Source organism: Pleurodeles waltl, chromosome 9 (genome assembly GCF_031143425.1).
Source record: "Pleurodeles waltl isolate 20211129_DDA chromosome 9, aPleWal1.hap1.20221129, whole genome shotgun sequence".
Classification (NCBI taxonomy): Eukaryota; Metazoa; Chordata; class Amphibia; order Caudata; family Salamandridae; genus Pleurodeles; species Pleurodeles waltl.
The window spans coordinates 319,778,811-319,804,609 of record NC_090448.1 but is presented as its reverse complement, the minus strand read 5'-3'; the positions used below and the strand labels follow the sequence as shown (position 1 = coordinate 319,804,609).

Below are 25,799 nucleotides of genomic sequence, written 5' to 3'. Positions count from 1 at the left end.
ATCTCTAAGATGCCCTCTGTGTGCATTTTTTAATAAATCCAACACTGGCATCAGTGTGGGTTTATTATTCTGAGAAGTTTGATACTAAACTTCCCAGTATTCAGTGTAGCCATTATGGAGCTGTGGAGTTCGTTTTTGACAGACTCACAGCCCATATACTCTTATGGCTACCCTGCACTTACAATGTCTAAGGTTTTGCTTAGACACTGTAGGGGCATAATGCTCATATGCCCTCACCTGTGGTATAGTGCACCCTGCCTTAGGGCTGTAAGGCCTACTAGAGGGGTGACTTACCTATGCCACAGGCAGTGGGAGGTTGGCATGGCACCCTGAGGGGAGTGCCATGTCGACTTAGTCATTTTCTCCCCATCAGCACACACAAGCTGGCAAGCAGTGTGTCTGTGCTGAGTGAGGGGTCCCTAGGGTGGCATAAGACATGCTGCAGCCCTTAGAGACCTTCCCTGGCATCAGGGCCCTTGGTACCAGGGGTACCAGTTACAAGGGACTTACCTAGGTGCCAGGGTTGTGCCAATTGTGGAAACAATGGTACATTTTAGGTGAAAGAACACTGGTGCTGGGGCCTGGTTAGCAGGGTCCCAGCACACTTCTCAGTCAAGTCAGCATCAGTATCAGGCAAAAAGTGGGGGGGTAACTGCAACAGGGAGCCATTTCTTTACACACAGCTCTTACCTCTTCTTACCCGGGACTTACCAGGAAGGAGTTCCCTCTCAATGGGAGTTGTCAAAGACTTATATGGGTTACAGAAGCAGTAACAGGCAAAGGCAGGACAACAGATGGCTTGAGAGATGGCATCAGAGAATTATGTGGGCCGAATGAAGACTTCCATCCGAGTGATGCAGTTTACCACATGTTCCAAATCAGTCTGTATGCCACTAAGACGTATTTCCCAGGAAGTTGAAAGACTTCATCCCAAATGTAAAATACGTGAGTCACAACTCAGCAAAAATTCCAGGCTTACACTTACATGGGACACCCAGGCGAGTGCTTTGTCACTTTCTATAAAATATCCTCACTATTCACTATGCGCAACAGTGCTGCAACCGTCAGCACTACTGTGGCAGTCCTCATCATACCACTCCAGCAGTAACCAAAACAAGCATTTGCAATGCAATAGATCTCGCATTTGTGAAAGCTAGAGCTATTGGCATTGTAAATGACAATATATTTTATATATGTGTTTTGGTTTGGAGTATAGTGGATGTATGCCAGGTGCCACAGCAACCCTCTCGGGTATGTTGCTGCAGGAAAAGGACAGAAGTAGGACACCATCTTGGGAGTGTTTTTGCCTCATTCCTACCGACTGGCTGTGATACCCTACAGATGCAACCCTTTCTTGTGTGTTCACCTAAACTTTTATAGCACCAAACAAGCCACAAAGAGGCACCTTTGTGTCATTTAACCCAGAGAACGAGGGGGTCAAAAGAGTTGGGAGCTAAGTAAAGGGGACAGACATATATTTCTGTGTGTAAAACTTTAAAGGAATTATTCCTTTACATTGGCATTACCGGCCTAACCTTTAAAAACATTGACTGCATACAAAGAGAATAACAGAAGGGGCAGCTTAACGGCAAATTAGTTATTGCAGTTTTCTTAGGAATGGCACCTGCTTTGCAGTGCTATGAAATGGGAGAACTTATATTACCAAGCGTTATATTACTCACCTCTACGAGGTTGATGCAAATGAATTATAGCGATTTTGTTAAGAATGGCACCTCCTTTGCAGCGCTATGAAATGGCAGAACCTATATTACCAAACGTTATATAAGAAAAAACGAGTTATGCCTAGACTGCCAAGCACGCGCCAGTCAAAGAACCCTAGGGGAGAGGATGTGGTGCAGGGGCCAGCACTGCCGACCTTGCAGCTGGGGAACATGGTTTGAGGCTCAGTGACTGCTCACTATCCTGTGATTCTGGGCAAATCACTCAATATCCCCTTGCTACCAAAAATGTGTTCTTGTGTAATGTATCCAGTGCTCATGCAAAACGCTCCAATACCTTTGTGTCGAGTTCATGCTACATAAAACTGCAAAAAAAAAAAAAAAAAAAAAAACCTGTAGACATTGCAAAGAAACAGCAAGATGCCGAAACCAAGAAAGACGAAGAAACAACATACTGCCATGAGCAAAGCGGTGAGGCAAAAAGAAAATATAGTACGCTGATACAAAGCTACCTGGCCGATCCTGCAATATTTCATGTAACAGGGTCAATCTTCAAAGGTGGTAACAAAACAGACTCAATGCGGGACAAACGTAAAGTATTTACCAATGACATCAAGGGATTTTTGAAAGGCAGGCCTAGGAATGAATGAAAGTGATGGGCGTGGTAAAGCCCTCAGAATAGATTACATGTTGAGAAGAGCAGCGCTTGTGCGCTGCTATTCTCAACCTAAAAACTTAAGTGGTACCAAATCCACATGGCACCTTTATATGTTCTTCAGTGTCATTTACTTTACATCATTATCGTTCTGGTGCAGACGTAGGAGTAGGTGAAAGGTTAGACACTCCCACCAGGATCTCAGATATCAAAAGCCATACACACACACACACACACACACACACAACGCTTAGATTTGCTTGACACCATTGATACCATCTACCACCACACCACACACTCAGGAAATACACCACATTTGATAGAACAAGCAATACAAATTAAATTAGTTAATATGATGAATCATAAAGGCATTGTTTGATTAGGTTTGGGTGAGTATCAGAATGGTGAGTTGAGATTACGAATCATTACTTCCAAAGGTATTTTCAGAAGGATGGTACTGCACGCCACATTCCTCTTTCGTGGTTTGGGCCATCTTTACTTAAGAAAGAAAAGTAATTGCTCTCTATGTATTTTTTTTTTTTTTAAGACTAGGTTGCTGCCTGTTTAGAATCCGAGACAATTTCCTGAAAAACAGTTTGAAATAATCACTGAGCACTACTTTTAGGGAGTGATTACAGCACACAAATTCAGTATTTTCTATCCTCCACCTTGAATCTTGCTCATAGAATTAGTCCTGTGTCCCATAACATGGGTGCAAGGACTTTTTGAAGAAAGATTTTTCTCAATAACGTTTTAAACGAGTAACTATGTATTCAGGCCATAATAAATGGTAATTGATGATGGGCAATATTCGATGTATCGTTGCCATATGCATCACAGCAATATATTTGTCTCGTATCACAAGTAACTGATGGAAAGATACTCATAAAATGATAAGCATGCGGCCTTCAAGTAATTTGTCCTTGGAAGCTATTTTCCTTGCAGCTTAGGCTCCATCTCTCAATGGCAATGTTAGAGGTCCTATGCTTTGTCATCTTTGCACCTGGCACAATATTAATGCCTGTTGGTGTCTGGTCTTCTAGTAGTGTCAGGCCAGAACGTACATCAGGCCTACAGGTAGATGATGGGACTGGAGCTCTACTGTCTTCTACAAGAGGCTGCAGTGCACCTAATCTTACAAACCTCCCAAAGTACATGTCCACTCTCCTATGGAAATTTTTTAGCAGGAAATGGTACTCCAGTGATAGCAGGTATACAAGGTAACTTTGGTAGAGGGGGAGGTGAAATTACTCTACTGCAATCTGTGACTGAAGTGCGTGGGTGTTGCCAGTCTCCACAATCCCACCCTCCTCTCTTGCAGTGTTTGTTAGGTGTGTCCCGCAGGGATGTGGGTGTTGCAATGTGGTGCTAACGCTCTGGGATAATAGAGAGATGCTGCTGGACCCTACAGCATCACTCCAACTTGACAATAAAAACCTTTCACTAATTTAAGAAGCCGTAATAACATCATGTGTCCCCCATACCATGAAACTATAAGCAATTGTGTCTTAGCTCTCCCACATTCGAAACCGGATCTGTTTGTTTTGGTGAACAGTGCAGTCCAACAAACTAGTTCCAGTCACTTCCCCCGTGGTACTTTTCAGCCTTCTCCGACTGGACTACTTCCTGTTTCTGTTGAGGCACGCAGTTGGAGATCACTTGGTAACCCCCCTCCCCACCCCCCATTCCTATCGCCTGCCAATGTAGAAGAAGACTGCTGACCTCTCTTTTTATTTACATTTTATTGGATTTCCCACATAACAACCACAAGTTATAGGTCAGAAAATCAATGGCGATGAATACACCGTCCAAATTGATGAACACATTTAAACTGACCCATGTTGTAATTTGGGTGCAGTAAACATAGAGCCATTCGTGCTGTCCATGAGCTGTGCCCCCTTATGAATTCCGCACTACAAAAGCATGAAAAAACACAGAAAAGACAATTTTAGAAAGAAGATAATTTTAACTTTAAATATTAAACACATTTATCTGGCATGTTGCCAAAATGTATTAATTTCCGGGAGTTCGTTGCCTTAATTGTTTATCTATATTGTATTGTATTGCAAGATATATATATTAGTGACAGATATTTAAAGACCTATTGGCACAGAGTCATATTTTTCACACTTGCGTCCTTCTATGATTTTTTAAATATGTTTTATGGATTTTTCAAACATAATACACATTTCAGGATAGTGTTCGCCAGCAGCCGGGCATGCTACGGGCACCAATCCGTATAAAGGCTGGGAGGATGACCACTGAACCAAAAAAGTAAGTTCAATGCAAGTACAGTCAACAATCTTGTGTCAACAATGGATCCTAAAGTGCAACTGGATCATGTCCGATTGTCGGCAGTAAAACAGCTGTGACGGGTGTAGGGGCAAAGGCACTGGCTAGGAGGCTGAGGTTGTGGGTAGGGGCATAAGTTCAGACTCATGACAGTGTCATAACGAAACTTGGGGGGGGAAAGGGGGTGGATGAGGGGGTCCCACCCACAAAGTATATGGAGGCCCCCCCCCATCTCCCTATCCAGTCAGGAGCTCTCAGGCCAGGGGCCTGCTGCCTGTGCAGAGTACCATCCAGTGCGTGGTGCATGACAGTCAGTGCACTGTGCTGAGGGGGCCCCTTGGAGCTTGCCCCCACCCCTGCTCGGCGGGGGCTAATGTGATGCAACTGACTCATGAGTGTGTAGCAGAGAGGATACAGGAAAGGCTTGCTCCATTCTGTGATATAAAGTGAGCGTTGGTACTCCTGCACGGAGGAAAAGGCTTGTGGGAATAGCAAGAGTGTGCAAAATTGCAAAGTATTTTCTCATGAACATCAGATATTTCTTGCAAAATTATAGAAAAAATGTGCAAAGGCCGTGCAATTCCATGCAAACTGGGCTTTCGCATGTAAATCATGACTTTAACAAGCATTTTACTAGATTGGAATTTGTGTTGAGTCATTGCAGATGAGAGGCATGAAAATTCTTACCAGTTATGGTTTCAGAGCAATTGCAAGAAAAAGGACAGCAAGGTAAGCACAACAGAAAATGTTGAGTTATTGGCACCAATTAGTACTCAAGAGAAATCTAAATGGATGCATAGGCACTGAAAAAAGTGGGAAACTCCATGAACCACAGCTAGGCCTGCTATCGAGAACTTCACCAGTCTATACTTACCTAATAACATGTTTGCCAAACCTCAGTGATGAAGACTTAGGCACTTTATAGGCTCATGCAGATTTCACCAAAGTTCTCTAATGGATTATGGACAGTAAAGATTTAGGGCCTGATTACAACTTTGGCGGAGGGTGTTAATCCGTCCCAAATGTGAGTGATATACCACCCGCCATATTACGAGTCCATTATATCCTACGTGGGTGGAATCTCCGTCACATTTGTGACGGATTAACACCCTCCGCCAAAGTTGTAATCAGGCCCTTAGTTTTTTTCTGGAGTAGAAAATATTATTTTACGTGAATGGACAGATGAAATAGTGTCCATAGTCTTTTTGACCAAACATGAGCTATCTGGTTTTGCATGTAGGCTTGAACTAGCAAAGTTACTGAGAGTGCTACAATCTCCATGAACACCAAAAAGGCCTTGATTAGGAGTGACTCGTTAAATTCCATGAAATTGTTTGCTGTGTTGGCAGGAGTCAGGTGGCCTTGAGTTTGCTCTCCTGCACTTTTGTCTGCATTCAGGCTGCTTGAACTTTCATCACTTTACACGATTTCTGCCTCAGCCTCTTGTTGAGTTCTCACAGCTTGATCGAGCTGAACCCCTTCTTTATCTGCATTTGCTCTTGTGGGATCAGACTCTGGGCCTCATTTGGACCTCAGCGGTCTTTTTGCAAGACCGCTGAGGTACCGCCGTGCTGAAGACCGCCAGTGCAGGCGGTTTTCTGCACAGGATATTATGACTGCTGGCAGCCCTCTGCCCTTTTTCGGACGGAGAGCCGCCAGCAGCCATACTGGCGATTCGGCGGTGAAGTGGAGGCTGCTCCACCGCCATGTCATCAGAACATCGCCCACAGAATCACTTCCCAGGATTCGGTGTGGCGGTGTTCTGGTGACGGGGAGCTGGCAGCGGAGCAGCCCCCATGGATCCCGTTCCCTCCCGGAGGATCACCGGACCAGGTAAGGTGATCGTCCGTAAGGGGAGGGGGGTGGTGGGTGTTGTTTGTTGTGTGCGTGCATGGGGGTGTGCGTGTGCGTGTGTAGAAGGGGTGTGTGAGTGCGTGTATGCATGCGGGGGTGTTGTGTGTATGGTAAATGTGAGCGCTTACGTCTGTGTGTATGTCTGTGTGAATGTGTGAGTGTATGTGTGCGTGTATGTGTAGTAGTGTGAGTGTGCGTGTAGGGGGTATGTGTGTCAATGTTTGGGGGATGTGGGGAGGGGGGTCCTACCACCTTTGGGGGGCGGCAGGGGGGTCGTGGGTTTGGGGGGAGGACTCTGGGGAGGGGGATGGGGGAGACCCCTATCAGTGCCAGGGAACATATTCCCTGGCACTGATAGTGCCTACCGGCATGTATTTCGTGGTGGTACAGAACCACACAAAATCCATGGTGGTATGGAGGGTCATGATGCCGCCGGTGGTGTAGTGACGGCCACCGGGCTGGAGACCGAAGTCTCCAGTCCAGCGGTCGTTACCACCCTGGCAGTCGAAGTGGAGAAGTGGCGGTTTGGCATGTCGGTCACTGCCATGCTTGTAATTTCATTTTTTTTACCGCCAGCCTGTTTGCGGTATTACCGCCACTTCTCCACCGACCGCCAGGGTTGTAATGAGGGCCTCTGTGTTTTCAAGAGGACACAGAAATTTGTGTGATTGCGTGGCTTGCATGAATCCAGTTTGGAAGATCAGCACTCTTCACAGCTGTTGTTGTTACCAAGATAACTTGAAACGGTCCTTTCCACCTCAGCTCTAGGCTGCGGTGATTCTGAGATTTGCCCTGGGCTGGCGGGCGGCCGCCAAAAGGCCGCGCGCCAGCCCAGGGCAAATCAACCTTCCCACGAGGACGCCGGCTCAGAATTGAGCCGGCGTAGTGGGAAGGTGCGACGGGTGCAGTGGCACCCGTCGTGTATTTCAGTGTCTGCATAGCAGACACTGAAATACTTTGCGGGGCCCTCTTACGGGGGCCCCTGCAGTGCCCATGCCACTGTGGCATGGGCACTGCAGGGGCCCCCAGTTGCCCCGCGGCACCCCCTACCGCCATCCTGTTCATGGCGGGATGAACAGGATGGCGGTAGGGGGTGTCTGAATCCCCATGGCGGCGGAGCGCGCTCCTCCGCCATGGAGGATTCAGAAGGGCAGCGGTAAACCGGCGGGTGACCGCCGGTTTACCCTTTCTGACCGCGGCTGAACCGCCGCGGTCAGAATGCCCTTCGGAGCACCGCCAGCCTGTCGGCGGTGCTCCCGTGGCCGGTGACCCTGGCGGTCACCGGCCGCCAGGGTCAGAATGAGGCCCTAAGTCATCTGTTATGTTCACAAGTGTATTTGCAGGTACTGCTGGTAACCTCAATGCACACCCCATAAGAATATCATGGGGTGACAGCCCTGTCTTCCTGTCAGGTGTGCAACGCATGCTCATCAGGACAAGTGGCAATGCATCAAGCCATTTCAATGCTGCAGAAGCAAAAACCTTTGCCAATTGAGCTTTCAGAATTTCATTCATTTGATCCACCAATCCAGATGCCTCTGGTCTGTAACTGCAGTGCAATTTTGGTCAATGTTCAGTGTTGCACACAATAATTTTATGATCTTATTATTAAAATGAGTTCCTGGATCTGATTCCAAAGAATTTGGGAACCCAAATCTCAGTATTCATTATTAGTTCCCTGAGCAGCAGCTTAGCTACAGTGAGACTGTCATTCCTATGCGTTGGATAGGCCTCTATCCAGTGGAAAAACATGCACACAACAACCAGCACATACCTCAATCCATTGCAGGCAGGCATCTCAATGAAATCAAGTTACATTCTGTTATATGGACCTCCCGATCTGCCTATGTGGCTCAAATTAACCACTGTGCATTTCCCTACATTCATTTGTTTACAGGTAACATCTGTGACAAACTGCTTCAGAATGATGAACCTAAATCAGGGGTTGTACCATGTCTGTTTGAGCATGCAAATCATTGCATCTCTGCCGAGATGAACTTGGCCATGATAATATCTAGCCATCAAGTTCAGCAAACAATCTGGCATCACAACTTTCCCTTCAATTGAAATCCAGACATCGTCTTCCTGCCTCTGAACACACCCTGCTTTTGTCCAACCTCTGTGTCCTTCCTTTGTTGCCCATTTCTGCAGTCTCTTAATTTCATCCCCGGTATCAACCACTGACATCTAGAAACTTTGATTTGTCTCACCGGTGTCACTTCCACCACCCTACTCATCATTGAAGGTGACGTAATGGAGTGTACAATATCTAGCAATTTGGTCAGCATAGGCATTGCCTAACGAACATAGGGGGTCATTACAACCTTGCTGAAGCCGCCCACCAAGGTTGGACCGCCGGGCGGCCGCCAATGCAGCCACACTCCTGCTGCGGCCATAATGAGATCCCCGCTGGGCCGGCGGGCGTAAACCTGGTTTCCTCCCGCCGGCCCAGCGGGGATCTCAGCCGCAACACAGGAGCCGGCTCCAAATGGAGCCGGCGGTGTTGCAGCTGTGCTATGGGTGCAGTTGCACCTGTCGTGCTTTTCACTGTCTGCACAGCAGACAGTGAAAAGCTGCACGGGGCCCCAGGGGCCCCGCGACTCCCCTTTCCGCCAGCCTTTTCATGGCGGTTCTTACCGGCATGAAAAGGCTGGCGGGAGGGGGACTTGTAATCCCTTGGGCAGCGCTGCAAGCAGCGCTGCCCTGTAGGATTACTCCTGCCGGGACAAAAGTGGTGGGAAACCGCCAGTCCCGGTGGTGCGACCGCGGCGCTTCCGCCGTGGTCGTAATCCCCCCTGGAAGCACCACCAGCCTGTTGGCGGTGCTTTCTCCAAAACAGCCCTGGCGGTCAAAGACCGCCAGGGTTGTAATGACCCCCATTGACCCCCACTTCACAACCGCAATCTTCTCAGGTAACTGCAAAGCATTAAAAAACTATGCATTTTTTCACCATTTCGAATGGGTGATGCTGATGACGTCATAAAACATCTCTGTTACCATAACTGCCCGAAGTCAATATGAATATTGTCACTTTGAGCTGCTCAGAAATGCAGAAGTAAGAGCAACGAATTTAGCTACTTTGAAAGAAATTACTCCTTGAAGCCAGGAAGCTTCGACTACCCCTGAGATGGTGCAAACTGCATACCTTCGTTGTCTCTTAAACAGGAACCATCAACAAATACAACTTGATCACCCTTCTCTGAAGGAGTATCCGGAATATCAGGTCTGGGTCTGGTGCACAGCTCAGTGCCATCGAGGCGGTCATGTTCCATTTTATTAACATCATTTGAATCATCAACATTAGCAGGCAATAATGTAACTGGATTCAATAACTCATAACGGGTAAGACGGCACTGGTCAAATATTGGGTCTTAATTCTTGTCAAAAGAACTTCAACTGAATGTGGGACATAAACAGTTAAAAGGTGTCCTATCACAATGCCTTCGCATGTAACTATGCTTACACCAGCAGCCGCCACTGCCTTTAAAGCAGCAGCGACAGAATCTAAAGTGCTGGAAAAATATGCCACAGGTCTTTTTGTTCCGCCATGCAACTGTGTCAAAACAGAGAGAGCGCAACCATTACTTTCATGACAAAACAGTGAAAAGCTTTTCATGTAATCAGGCATTTCCAAGGCCTGAGCCCTGCACAAACTCCCTTTCAATTCAGTAAAAGCTTTCTTACATTCTTCACTAAAGGGCACTGGATCTGTCACTGGGTCTGAGTCTGCCATAATGATTCCCATAGAGGATGCTGTCCCACTAGGTATCCTTTTCATGCCTAATCCTATTTTCAATTTCGGAAAGGTTGGGAAATCTGTCTTATGAGTCAGAAAGACTTTCCCACTTGTAAAAAGACTTTTGTTGATCACAAAAAGCTCTTTTGTGGCATCAGACCCTATGATTTTGTGAATTGCAGGCTTCCCAGTGACAAAAGGATTTTGTTTAACAGGCCTCAGATTCTTATGTGCAGTTCAACAATTTTATAGCACAAGCATGAGAGCTGGGCTCTGTTTTGAAATTATTATTCAGGAAGAGAACACAATGGCTCAGTTTTTACCAATGCTGTCAATAAAATTGGGCCCACCTTTTGTAAATCCCATATTAAACCCTCATACTACATCTCTTGAAGTATGCTCTTGATTGGAGAGAAGACAGCAATTCCAAAGCAATTCTGCAATTTTGCAGTGTCATGGCTGGAGGCATGACCAGGGCCACTTGCTCCCAATTCTGTGTGGAGAAAAGAAGATTGAGAGGCTCAAACCAAGCATGACATTCTAAGGTTCATGAAGAATAAATATGCTATATTACATGTATTTAAATGGCATGTCTTTTGCCATTGGTATGACCCCACAACGTCAGTTGATGCCTACTCTGTGCTATCCCCTGTTAGAATTTGTATTTAAGTCGTGGTAAATATCCCAAATAATCCATTAAACTGGAAACGTTCTTTCATTAGGAGTTACATGACAGCAATTGTACTTAGGGGACCTTCCAGCGGCAGTATTTCACTTGGTGAAGGACCTAAAAATGTTTATTCAAAACAACATAACAAATATGACATATTTTCTGAATCTGCCTCCTTTATGTGTCCCAGAAGGAACATCTAGATGAGCTTACCACATACTTGGAAATCTTGTTTATAAAGCATGTGTCCTTTAATAAAAGTTTGCTTTAACATATTATCTTGATCGAAATGTTGCCTTCCCTGTCATTAGATGTGTTAATACCATATCAGAGTGATAGATATACCCAGTAGGTTGTATTCATTGTTCTCAAAATAACTTTTAGATCGACCCACTAAGGGCCATATTTACAAGGCCCTGGCGCCTTCTTGCGCCACACTAGTGTCATATTTTATGTCGCTAACGTGTCTCAAGGAGGCTTTTCTCACTGCACCATATTTACAAAGTGGTGCAATGCATGCAGTGTGCCGCTTTGCAACCCCTTGCACCACAATATGCCTGTGTCAGACATAATGGATGCAAGGGAGGCGTTCTGGCGTTAGGAGGCCTGCAAAAATAGCACATTGAAATCTACAAGATTTCACTGCTCCATTTTTGGTGACATTTTCTTGCCCTTTGCTGAACTAGAGTTAAAATCTTTGATGCTAATGTGGCAAAGTGCCACAATAGCATCAAAAATGTTGACGCTATTGGCCTAATGTGAGCCATGGTGCACTGTAATGTAAATACGGCACTCCCATGGTGTGTTGTTAGGTGGCGGTGGGGGGCGCAAGAAAGCTGATGCATCAGTGCTGATGCATCACTTTCTCGTAAATCTGGCCCTAAGTTTCTGTTGATGAATTCTGTAGAGTTCTCTTGGGACATGGCTTGACCCACATTCTAAGACAGTGTAGCCGATGTGTGGCTGTCGGTTCTAACCTCACAGCCAACGGGACACTCCACTCTATTCATCTAGCAACATCCAGCTGCCCCACACAATGGGACAGAGTATTCAATGCTCAGCACCCTAGCAGCTTACAGGTCAATGCAATATGATGCCAAAGCCACAAATGGCTGTGGGCAGCAAAGACAGCACCATCCAAGTAATTCCATATCAGGGTATGGTACTTAGTGCTTCAGGACAAGAAAAGCATCATACTGAAAGCAGCGGCAGTGTGAAAAGTAAGGGTACCTCAAGACAGTCTCGGATGGTAAAGTTTCTTGTGGGGAGATAAGTGACAGTTCCCATTCCAGATCTTCAGGGGAATTAATGCTTCTTTAACTCTTTTACTTTTCTCGTAAGGAAACATAGGATCGATAGACTAATTATTGCTCCACATCTGTCCCTGGTTTTCCCGGATCATTGGTGTTGCACTCAGTGCTCAGTAGAGCAGACATCAAGTCAAAGTCTTAAGCGGTTAGCAGTGATGAGACACTAGTCTGGATCTTAAGGACTTTTGGAGTCCTAGGCAAGACTTACTTTGCATTTACCCTTTTCGGATCAACTTTACATTTAATACCCATTTTCAAACAATTCAAGCTCTCATGATGCCAAACAATATTGAATTAAATGTTACACTTTTGGAAACAGGCACAGCATTGGCCAGCCCAATAGTACCAAACGAACACTTGAACAAGCTTTGTCCAGGGCCATTTTTTTGTGTTTAGATTTGAGTTTTTTGGTCTTTCAACAACAGTATTTCATATAGAACTCAGTGTATAGCCATTCTATTCATCCAGTTGTAGGAAAGGCTTGAGCTTGACTTAGTGGAAGTTTAGTCAATTAGTGCATATTATTGAAATAAGTTGTATGCATACAGTGCTTGAAATTGTAGCTTTTATTCCATAATTATAGAAAGTTTCCATTCTCAATTGGTATTCTTGCTGCAACAGGTACTATCAAAGCTCTGCTCTGTGGATTTTCTCCATTCCATTCCATCGAGGTAAATCTGATATTTTCTTCTTAATTTTCTTGCCTTGTCCCTCTTTCTCCATGTACACTTCAGTGATTAGGCACTGACCTCCAGCTCCGCATAACAGAAATGGGAGTGAGCTCAGGAGGGAGGTAGAGGTAGGGTTTAGGTAGAGGTGAGGGAAAGATGCATGGAATGAGATGTAGAGGGGTGAGGTAAAGAGGGACTGGCTTGAGGGAGGAGAAGAGAAGTGATTGTATGAGATGCAGGAAAATGAGAATGAAAGAGCAGAGTGGGGTTACAGTAGTATGATAGAGAGATATGATGAAAGGAGAAGGGCATAGACAGGTAGACATGGGTACAGCGAGTAGTGGAAAAATGTTGGGAGATGCCAGAGTCCTGTTGGAGTAGACAGTGATATTGAAATAGAGGGATATTGAAAGAGAGGTGAGGTAGATAGAAGTTAAGTAGGGACAGAGATATAGAGATGGTGTATGTGCAGGGAGTTGAAGAGAGAGGGGGCGAGATTAAGAGAACAGTGAGGTACAAGAAGTGGGGTGAAGTAGGGAGAGAGAGATCTGAGACAAAAATATGTGAAGCAGAAAGAGAGCGGCAGAGGATTGTAGAGAGGGGTGAGATAGAAGTAGTCAAAGAGAAGAGTAAATAAAGACAAAAAGAGAAGAGGGAGGGTATTTGGTTTCTGGTGGAGAAGCAACAGTTATGACAGATATGATACAGTAGGGTAGAGGGAGAGGTGAAGTGTAGAAAGGTGTTAGGGTGAGGAGAAGAAGAGGGAGGGGCAAGGTAGACAGGGAGGATAAGAGAACGTGGAAGGAGGTAGACAGAAGTATCAGAACAGAGGCAGACAGAAAGGTAGAGAGTGCTGCAATAGAGATAGGTAAAGACAGATACATTTAGAGGTAGAGCTAGTCAGAGATACGGATGTACCAAGAGGATAGCAAAAGAGAATGAGGAGAGAACGAACATAATTTACTGTCCCAGTCACTTTAACATGGATGCCCCTGAAAGGTGGTGCCCTGGGCGTTTGCCCATTTTGTGCATGTCTTAAACAGTAATCCGAGGAAGTCTCTCATCACTCTGTGCTGGTATAGTGTCCTTGGTAAGAAGATCAAGGCACCGGGGCACGATAGCAGGTCTTTGCATGGAAGTCATCTCTCCCAGAGCGACGAGCTGCACACCTACATGTAAAAGGCAATGATGAGGCAGTGACTACTGACAGGAATCCTTACCACCTGTGTCTTCCAGAACAAGAGGTATACACTGAGGGAAGGATGCAACTAACCCAGCTAACTCTGAGTCAAGCCAAAAATCACATACTTTGAAGGTGATTTGGCTCACACAAATGTGTCTCCTAAAGGGTGTAAGGTAATAAAATGCCACTATGTGTTCTTCCCAGTGGAATAAGAATTAGCTACTTTGGTAATTCTGGGATTGTTAGCGGACACAGCTAGTAAACCCTGTTCGGGTAACTTTTACAGTTGTATCCCCCAAGAGCATCTCAAGTCTGACACAAACCAGGTGGCAACCATGCAGCCAGGTACACAAATGTAGCTCATCCAAGCAAAGGCCGCTGGGTGCACAAGCGGCAAGCTGAAAACTAGGACTTCTGTGGTTTCCATTCACAACTGTTATCACCATTGGTCTCCTTGACATCGGAACGTGCATGATAAATGTTTGAAACCATATAAATGAGGCTTGGAGCCAGTAAAAAAGATGGGGGGCACTGAGCCTCCCACGATTCAGGATGTTCTGTCTTAAACTGGTGTTTGTCTGCTGCTATGCCATCTACAATTCTCTCCACCACAAGTGGAGTCTGCATCTGGTGATATCAGGAGGCCATCACCCATATGTGCAGGAGACCTAATTGGCTTCTTACCTACCTGTAGCTATCGCGATAATCTTAACTAACCTTAAACTCTCATTTTCTAGGAATATGGCAGAGGCAGTGATCTTGAGGTCAAGTGTTTAAATCTTGGCAAGACAGTCTCAGCCTTCCTTCAGGTCCAGGTCGGAAAATGTAATCATGTGGTTTGGGTACTAGTCTGTTGTTTAGATCATGTGGAAACAATCGAATCCCAATGTGAAGAAATATATAAAAAATGTATTCTTATTTTTCAAACTGTTTGCCAACGATAATTGCAGAGCTGCGAAAGACGTCAAAAAAGATTAGTCTTTTACATTTTAATCTATTTACCTTACGCGCTGGTCTTTCATTCTGTTTTCTGTTGAGCCTGAGCTTTCCTCATCTTTATTCATCTCAACCAGTAGTCGATTACACCTTCTTCTGCAGACACACTCAAATACCGAATGAACAGGATTATATGAAAAAACGTACACTTTCTGATGATTAATTCGTGTAATTGACCGCTGTCAGTCTTCAATTATCTGTGGAAGTAAATGTAAATATTACGGTGGACTTATCCTCTGACATCAAAATACTTGCTTAGCCAAGCAGAGTAAGAGGAAAGGATCACGAGTAATGTCTGTTATGGTAAATAACGCATTCCACGTGTACTCAAGCACTGTATAGTTAGTTGTACGCACAAATGGAGCTGTGCACTCTTACAAAGCATGGCGCATTGAAGCTTTTTTTTAAAGAACGCTGCAAAACTTGCCCTGCATTGTAGCAGGAGTGGTGCTGCTCCATAGGGCCGTGAGTATGTACTTTGTAGGGACTAGCTTACCATGTTCCTGCACGCACACATATTTCGCCTTCTTTGGTGCCAGTAACTCCAGGGATTCCTGGAGATGTCAAGAGAAAGCATGCAGCTCAGGAGGAAGCGGCCATTGTGTTTACTTCTCGTCACTCAGGGACCTGAAGCACTGAGTGACAGCGGAGTAAACAATTCTCTGCAGTCAGATGTCTCAAGAAATTCTGGGCTTTATGGGATAACTAACAGGTGGGAAGGAACTTCACCTGTGTAGAAATAGCCTTGTTGGATGATGTCAGCTTAGGTTTTGAGATCTTTTGTGACATAATTTGGCAGACGGCCCATTTAAAGACAATCTCGATACAGAACAGTGCCTTACAGGAATACAGATAGTGCCAGATTTACAAGGCCCTAGCCCCTCTTAGCGCCACTCTAGCATCATTTTTTTTACACTAATGTGGCATTAAGGAGGCCATTCTCCTTCACTATATTTACAAAGTGGTGCAATGCTTGCATTGTGCCCATTTGTAACCCTTGCACCACAATATTCTTGAGCCAGGCATAATGTATGCAAGGGGGGGTTCCCTCTTAGGGAGGTCCGTAAAAATGGTGCAGTGAAATTTACATTTCACTGTAACATTTTTTGCGTCTTTTTTAACGCCTGCTCAGAGCAGACATTAAAATATGCCCTCATTGCTTTCAATAGGGCTCCCATGGTGCGCTGTATTGTAAATACGGCGCACACATGGTATCGTTAGGGGACACAGGGGGCGCAAGAAAAGTGGCACATCACAGATCATGCACCACTTTCTTGTAAATCTGGCCCATAGTTTTGAAGGTCACAGAGGCTACAAACCATCTACTTTTTCTCTACTACACTGCAGCTGCACCCTCAACTGTGTAACTCTGGCTGTCAATCCTTCATACTCAAGTCATCAAAAGTGAAAACCATCTCTCAACCTTCACCAACCTGCTTAGTCTGACTTACTAGCTATATTTCACCAGATGTTCTCACTCCTTTATGTTTTGCACTAAATCTTGAAATGTTATTTGACACACAAACTCCCTCTCAATCAAATCCACAGTGGCTAGATTTTAGTTGACTACTATCAAAGGCATATACACGTACCTCCCAGAACAAACAGTAAATTCACAAATATACAACTGACATGAGAAAATTATACTACTGTGACAGTCTTCTAGTGGGCCTACCAAAGTATACCTTCTTGTGGCAAGCGATTTGGCAATCAATTTTACAACCATTCTTTCTCTCACTTACGCTCATCTTCAGCTCACCATCATCCACCAATGGCTTGCTGGCTGTCTTCCGGCAACCAGTAAAGCTGAGTTGAAAATCCATTTCTTTGTTTTGAAGTGTGTAATGTGTTTATGCTGTCATCCTCCCCACCCCTATCCTTGTCTGTTGGGGTGGACTCTGTTTTTAGGGAAATGTTGGCTTTTTTCAGCAACATTTGCATAGAGTTTGCAAAAATTACAGGATATTGTGTATTTCGGGAAATGTTCATGGCTGGTAGTTATTGTGTATGAAAACTGTATGTAAGGCCATGCGTTATATAAAAAGATCATGTAAAATGTAGCAGGAGACTGATTTAAGGAAATGAGGTACCATGCAAGAAATTTTATATTCAACCCAGGTTCCTTCGGGTGCCAATTATGCAAAATTCAGAAACCACAAAAAAGCAAAATTTTGCTTTAATGATAATGGTCCTCATTATGACCCTGGCGGTCTCGAAGACTGCCACATTATGAGTGTGGCGGGTTGGCCTCTACCAGCCTGCCACATCCCCACTTGTACCGCCAGCGCAGTTGGACAACTGAGCCGGAGATTAGCATCTCCGACCCGACGGTCCAATGAAGACTACCAGCGGTATCAAGAGTCGGCTTTCCACCAGGGTTTCCACGACGGTAGCACTGCCTCGAAAACCCTGGCAGAAAGGCTACTGGTGACAGGAAATTTCTTTCCTGTCACCGGCAGATGACTCCCCCACCACCCCTGCAATCCCAATACTCCCCCACCTCCCCCCTCCATACCAGAATCCCCCTCCCTCACCCCCTTCTAGGACAGGGCCTACCTCCCCCACCCCCTCCCCACATATGAACACATGCACAGACACTCACACGCACCCCACATAATCTCATTCACACACCCTGCATACACTCATTCACCAACACTTACATACATGTACTCACTCAGAAGCATCCATACACACACTCACTCAGAAGCATCCATACACACACTCACTCACAAGAATCCATACACACATTCAAGCATGCATACGCACACCCATATACACATGCATTCATACACGCATACACACATGCATTCAAATGTGCATACACACACCAATGCACACACGCATTCATACACACATACACACACGCATTCAAACACGCATACACACACACACATGCACATTTACATGCACACACACAGACAACACCAACTCATACACGCACACACAACACCCCACAGCCTCCCACCCCACTCTCCTGTCGGTCAATTGACTTACCTTGTCCAGCGAGGAGGTCGTCCGGCAGGGAATGGGAACAGGCACTTCCACCCCCGGCAGAGCCCTGCCATCAGGACACAGCCAGGCCATATTACTCCAACCGCTACACGACTACTGAAGGATTTCCGCCCAAAATGTGGTGGAAATCCTTCAGTACTCGTAATATGGTGGTCAGAAGACTGCCAGCACTGGAGGTCTTCTGGTACCCTTGGCTTCAATGTTCTGCTGAAAAGACTGCCGAAGTCATAATGAGGGCCATAATGTTCAGTTCCTGAAACTTTTACAAGATTTTGCTCACTTAATAAAACTTTGCTCCAGGCCTATGTCACAGACGCATCTTTTGTTTAATCAGGCTGCTGTACATTTACTTGTCAAAATCGCCTAGGATCAATCTGCATTGTCGCCACATACTGTCTTCACATCATCTTTTTGGTTATAATATTTCACTTACACTGATAACAGTCAGATTTTTTAAAGAACTGGAAAAAAAATCACTTTGTGCATCTCTACAAACCTACCTTACATGCAACCATTACTAGATCCAAAACTATTTCTTACAGCTTAAGGGTCAGCAAAACAAAGGAGCATATTTACAAGAAAGTGGCGCATCAGCATTGATGTGCCACTTTTCTTGAGGTCCTCTAACAGCACCATGGGTGCGCCATATTGTGTGTACGGTGCACCATGGCACATAATACCACAATAACGTCAGCATTTTTGGCTCTATTGTGGCGCTTTGCTACACTAGCGCCAAAAACATTGATGCTAGTCCAGCAAAGCACAGAGAGGTCCATAGAAGATTATGGGTGTCTCATTTTAATGCCTGCCCTGAGCAGGCATTAAAAATGATGGCAAAAAATGACACAGTGAACTAGCGTAAATTTCACTGCACCATTTTTTTGGCCTCCTTGCGTAGGAAAGTCCCCTTGCATACATTATGCCTGGTGCAGGCATTATGTGGCATGGGGTTTACAAAGTGGTGCAATGCATGCATTGCGCCATTTTTGTAAATATGGCACAGAAACTGCCTCCTTAACACCACAATAACGTGAAAAAATGATGCAAGTGTGGCACAAGGAGGCACAAGGGCTTGTAAATATCCCCCAAAAGTTCCTTATCAGTGATGGTCAGAAACAACATTAGTCTCTTCACTCCGGTTTTGTGGACTTACGCCCACCCCTGACGAGTGTGAAAAAAATTGGGAAATCAGCTAGATGGCAATGTTCTCCTCTCTACTAGGGGTGGGTATGGAGTACGTAGTTGTTTATTTTTAAAAAATCTTGCTGCCCAAATTTTACTTCACATCTTTTGGAATGCCTGTTATAGAACCCACTACTACTGTGTCTGTGTCACCTTTATTGCAGCATGAGGGCCTAGGGCCCCCAACACTACAATGGTGACGAATGGGCTCGCCCCACACATGGACCGGCTGCAGCCCCGTCGCTCCTCATGGAAGAATGCATAAGGTGCACGCACTTTTCAAAGTGTGCCGCCATAGCTCCTGTGAGTCAGAGCTCACATTGCACCTGCAGCGCCACCCCCGCACGAACATCCCAAGAGGCCTGCAGTGTTAGGGAAGCTTGTGAAGGGAATAAGGCTAGCCCACTGAACACACACTGCCTGCTTTGACTGCACAGTTAGAGGAGGACAAAGAATAGTGCCCATTCACCTGCCGGGTGCGAGGTGAGCCCCACGTGCAGTGCAGAGAAGAGGAGCCTCCCTCCCTTGCAGTGCCCATATGGGCAGTGAGAGATGGTATCAACAGTGTCGTGCAGAGATGAGCTGCCCCTGCATCACGTGGCTCTGTACGGCACTCCCAGCCGTTTGCTGCCACTGCAGGGAAAGAAAATGGAACGCATCGCTACGAAGGCTGCTGCTGCCCAAATGTGAAGCTACCCCGCCTGCCGCCAGTTGTATCCCAGCGAGGGAGAAGAACTGTCAGTGACCATTCTGCAGGGGACCCCCTGCAGAAAACAAGATGGGCAGCACTACGGAGGAGGGGCTGGAGGCAAGAGAACATCTGGCAGTGCACTGGCCACGCATGAAGAGGATCCCGAGTGAAGTGCATGTGGCGCAGTGGCAACATCACTTACCGGATGCAGATGAGGGGTTGCTGGCATGGTGAGGTGCTGCCAGCAGTCAGAGGCACAGAGCCTCAATGGTGCAAAAGCCCACCATCTAAAGGCGGCGGTCCCAACCAGGGCTGAAGCAGAAGGGACCAGCTTCCGCCCCGGTACTGTGTGCCACCCCACCTCCCCCACCCCCAGAAACAGGATTTCAAACACACCTGCGACAGCCTACATAGAGACTGCTGACCCCAAAGCATGCTGCCTTCCTCCCCACTGCGAGGCTGACTGAAAAGAAAAAAGAGAAAAGAAGAAGAGAAAGAAGCTGCACTTACCTGGAGAGGTAAGCTGCAGCCCTGGCCCCAGTACAGCGTAGCTCCTCACCGGCAGTTTCACTGAGGAAAAACAGCAGGCAGCCATAGAGCCAAGGACATGGCTAGAGAGAGAAGTGCTGCTGCAGTGACATTGTGGCCAAACACAGGTACTGCACCTGTTCAACAGAGAGACTGTGTGCTGGGCTGAAGAAGAGGCCTGCAGCACTAAGGAGATTTACAGGTAGCAGCAGCACCCCCAGACAGTGACTGGGTAAGAGCAGCAGCGCCAACAGACAGTGACTGCACAAGAGGAGAGATAGAGAGATGTGTGCAACCCTGCACAACAAAGACAGAGACTGCATCTGCCACAGCCACAGCCAAGCAGCAAAGCCAACAGAGGCTACATGCCTCATGTGGCACACAAGGAGGACGTGCACTGAATGCGCAGCCAATAGCGGCCGTCCTCTGCCAACAGGAAGACAGTGCCACATGCCCCCAGCGGTGAAGCACATCACCGCAAGTCATGAGATGGGCATGCCAGGTGCCAATGAAATGCTCCCAGGAAGGAAAGAGACAATGTCAGAGGTGTGCAGACGGTGGTGCCGGTGAACCTGACAGCACGGGCAGGAGCCCAAGAGACAGTGAGCACTCTGAGAGCGTGACGCAATGCCAGGGAGAAGAGGCCGCACCAGTCTGCCACAGCACAAGATGGCCCATCGTTCAGCAGGTCAGAAGAACTGACCAACCCTGCCAGGCACACGGAGACAGGAGTGAGCACTGTGACAGTGCAGTCTCCAGGCGCAAGAGGAGTGCCCTCAAGCAAAGACACGGAGGAAGAGAACAGTGACAATCCAGTCACGGAGTGATGCACCCAGATGATCCCAGAATGGACCAGACCTGCAAGAGGTCAGATGGGTGAGTGGATCAAGTCCTACCCGCAGGACTCAGCCTGTGAGAGGCTGCGACCGAGCAAGATGCACCGGCTGAGGTGCAGTGATAGGTTCATGTGACCCAGCATGCGACCTGTGGCACGATGCCACATTGAGGGCAAAGAGCAAGATGCACCCGCAGAGGTGCAGCGGAAGGTCTAAGTGATGCAACATGCGACCTGTGGCACTACGCCACCCAAGGAAGAAAGAGGAGAAGAGAGCGTGGCACGATGCCACAACGAGAAAGGACGAGAAGAAGAGAGGAGTATGACAGACCAGTCACACCACAGATCAACTCCATCACAGGTGCACAAGCGGAAGGAAGAAGAGTGACACAACTGAGGACTCGTGCGAGCAGACGAGAAGGTATCCATCAGCACAAGACAGCCACTGGGGTGAACAGAAGTCACTGAAGATAGCTACGTGGGTGGACCCCCACGCTTCTCAGAGTGACCGTCCTGCCAGTTGTCACTGGCTGCTTGGCTGCGATGACATCCCTGTCGCCAACTGCACAGGCCATGCAAGACCTGCCAGTGGCCACAAAGTCCATCAAGTGATCTTTCCGCCGACAAAGTCGCCGCCACCTGTTTGATCTGCAGAAGGATGAAAACAGATCATCATCATGATGAGGTGCATCGCCCAACCACCAAAAGAGCACAGCACCACCCGAGTGGAGCCAGAGTCAGCAACAAGAACCAACACAAGGCATATCTGGCAATTTGGAAACTTACCACTTGAACACCTGCCAGGAGCCCCGTGAACCAGACACCTGCCAGTGAGAGCAGACCAGACCATTTGACCATCCACGCTTGGGGTTGCACAAGATTTGGACGTGGCCCTGTTGGGAGTTCAGAGCGAATCCTTTAGCGCGGCCTACGTTGGCCCACACAGCCCCGCAGTCCAGGGGTAAGGGCCTCCAATGAATTCCAGTGAGAGAGGAATACCGCTGTGGGAGAATATGTCTGAGACAGCTCCACGAAAGGCATCGGGAAGCACGGAGGTCTTATACAGAGACTGGTCACCCAAAGACGTTTACACTATGGCCAGAGCACCTGAATCCTGAAGGCTCAAGCAAGCTGACCCTGCATCAACCACACTTGTCGCTCCATGTGTGATTAGGATGTAGTCCTGTAGGCTGTTCCTCTGCGACGCCTTTGCTGGGCCTGCAATAGGCCGGCACAGTCCTCACAGTCCCTTGGCAGCCCGCCAAAAGGGCCTCGAGGAGACTCCTGTTCGATGGAGTTCTGGCACAAGAGGAAAGCCTGCTGCTGTGATGCAGAGTGCCCAGCTGCACCTGTTCCATGCCGCAGGTCAGCCGGACCTCCAGAAGAGGCTGTGTATATATTTTGTGTCTTTGTTTCTCTCCCACAGGTTGGACTTTGTTGTTTCGTTTCTCAATAAAGTTTGGGAGGGATTTAGTGTTCTGTCGGACACATTCTAGTGTTTCACCAGCCACTCGGCTGAGGGCTGGCCTTACACGCACACCCGACACCCATTCAACACACGCATCACCAGTCAGGTGACCCTGCCAATAAAAAGGGCCAGGCGCACGTGCCCAGGGCCAGCTCCTACAACCATGCTACAGTGTCACCTTTATTTCATAGCATGAGGGCCACGGGCCCCCAACACTACAAAGTGCACTGGGCATGCAGCAATATAATGACGGAAGACGGAAGTCTTGCGAAGGTGACGCAGCTGGTAACCTGGGGGAAATCGAGAGAGAAAAAAGACTGATGTGCCTGTTCTTTGGTAGCTTCTTCACACTAAGGTCACGCGCTTGCTCTCACCCATGTTCGTTGCATCACTTGTAATGACTACGATAATTCTCTCACCCAACACTGACTGATGGGTTTTTGTTACATGTTGCTGTATTGACCGAAGAATCCGTGCTTTTCACCCCACGGGTGTTTTAGACCGACATCGATCCAGGACTATTCTTGGCAGCGTTATTGCTCCATGGGGGAAACTGTAGGAGGCATTTGAAGGTTGTCCCGTGCCCCTGTATTTTAGAAACGTCCTTGGATCGTTCTCTCAGGGATACGGGGTCACGTCGCCAGGTGGAGGTTACAATACAGACGTGTTTTTGTTTGAACTCACGTAATGCGGGCCATGAATGGTCCGTGGGTTTTGTTCTTGGTAAAAATAAACAAATAAATAAACAGACAAACAAAACCGAGTCCTGTAGGATTCTACCACTTCTAAATTCCATGGGACAGTCGAAAGCAACGCCATTATGGTTTATTGTGGACACGTGGCACCCTCTACTGGCTGAGATGAAAGCGATTCTCAAAATTGTACATTTCTGCCTTATTGCAGCGTTGATATTTTCGACTATTGTAGCACTCACTATTGTAATTGTAAATTGTATAAATATAGAGCTTACTACCCCAGAGGAGGTGTTGAGGCGCCTGTTAACGACTTCTCTAGAACCGGGGCCTAGAGGTTAATAGTGATAAGTAAAAAAAAAATATTTGTGTATTAATACACATTTCCTAGATGAAGTTCCTGGAGAGGATATCATTTACACCTAACTTTCGATCTTATTCTAAATTTAATTAAACATCTGTTTGACAGATCGTCCTTTAAAAAGTGTTTGGAAAGTGTTCTTTCAGCCCCAGAGTCTCTCTTTCTTAAAATGATCAGATAATCCTCATCCCCAAATCACCTAATACTTTTCACAATTATTATGTAAACAGTAAAGATAAGAATCAAGCCACACCAATCCAGTGTAATGTTTCAGAATTTCCTCTAAACAAAGTGGACAATGATTGATATTTAGACTCTCATTACGAGTGTCTGATGCCCTACATTTTTGCAGGGAATGGCAAATAATTATGCGGTGTGTTATTAGTGTAATTTGGAGAATTTCCTGTAACAAGCATAGAGCAAAGTTACCCAAAGACACAAGAGTACGCCCCCGTGTTACAAATTACCAATAACGGAATGGGCGAATAGAATTGTTCTTTCTTCCAAAATGGATGGACCTTTAAGAACTTGGGTTTGGTTGGCTTAAAGACAGGGGTTAGTAAATCTTTCTCTAATATCCAGGATGCTCAATTTTCTAATATCTGTGTGAAAATCCTGGATGTGGATCACATGTTTGCAGACAAGCTGGCCAATATAAGAATATTTAAAGCAACACTGAAGAAGGATATTAAAGATTAGTCTTTCAGGGCAGATTTCTATACTATTAAAACAAAACCTGTCCATATCCACTTTTGTATAATGTGTAGAGCATGTCTCATGATAAGGCGCTATACCATTTCAAATATCCCAGCACATGAACTATGTTCATGCACAACTGTCAAGGACGCATGCTTGCATGTGGTATGTTGGGCAGACAGTTAAAGTAACGTTTGTTGTCTTATATGCAAAGATTCATCGAAAAACTAGGTCATGTAATCTTTTGTTACAGGGTTTGATATTATAATGCTTAGAACAACTAAGATAGTATGATAAGTGCTCGAAGGATTGTAAATATGGCCAATTAAAAACGTATATGAATTCAAGTTGCAAATGAATTACTTATTTTCTGTGTCACTTTTTTGTAATGCAAATAATTATGTATTATACGATGTAGCTAAATAATGGTGCTCAGATTTACTATAAATCAAACGCATTTGTTTTAAATATAGATACATTCACCATAAGATGCTACCCTTTAAATGGGTATGAAACCTAAACACAGGACTTTAATTACAAAAGCATTTTGCAGTATGTAAATTAGTGTTCCTGTTGCAGTTAAGTACTTCTACATGCCTTTGTGAATTGGGCCCTAAATAGCTAAAACAGGAATATTCAGGGAATATTCCCATTTAATTAGTATAAATGGAAAGGACTGTGCCGTCTTTGCTTATTACCAATAGGGAGTTAGCTATTTGGGGATGCTTCCCAAATGCTTGTAAGAGTGCATTAAGATAACTCCTGTGGTAATACTTCCGAATCAGCCCCCATATTGTTAACAGTCTTATGTCAGAAACTTTTTATGGAAAGTGTTAGTTACCTTACAAAGATATCCCTTTATACTTACTGAAATTAATTTCTGCAGATCACCCCAGCGTTACCACACCTGAAACACATATTAATCACAGCTTGTATGGTTTTACCTCCCTCTGTCACTTTCTTCTACGTCTGTAACCCTGCATCCTCGTGTGTTTTTCTCACTAACAGAGCCACTGGCCGTGAGGTGTTTGACTGGATCTTGGACCAGGGGTATTACTCGGAACGTGATACCAGCAATGTTATCCGACAGGTCCTTGAGGCGGTTGCCTATCTCCACTCACTGAAGATCGTTCACAGAAATCTCAAGGTAATCCAAGAATATTTAAAGTGGAAACTATTAACAAATATATTACAACATCTGGACATAATGGGATTTATTTTTATGTAAGTTGGTGTAGGTCCAAGCCTCTAGAAGGGCATTGCTGGAGGAGCTTGTGAGATCTTTGTG

The 25,799-nt window shown here is 46.0% G+C and overlaps 1 protein-coding gene across 3 annotated transcripts in view; it reads left to right on the top strand.

The window, feature by feature from the left end:
- The window catches only part of CAMKV (CaM kinase like vesicle associated), a 483,421-nt gene that overhangs the window by 400,486 nt on the left and 57,136 nt on the right, over window positions 1-25,799 (top strand). For all 3 annotated transcript variants that reach the window (XM_069206828.1, XM_069206830.1, XM_069206829.1), the window contains one exon: window positions 25,520-25,658. In XM_069206828.1, coding sequence (XP_069062929.1) covers window positions 25,520-25,658 — 139 coding nt within the window. The remainder of the gene's footprint in view (window positions 1-25,519; window positions 25,659-25,799) is intronic.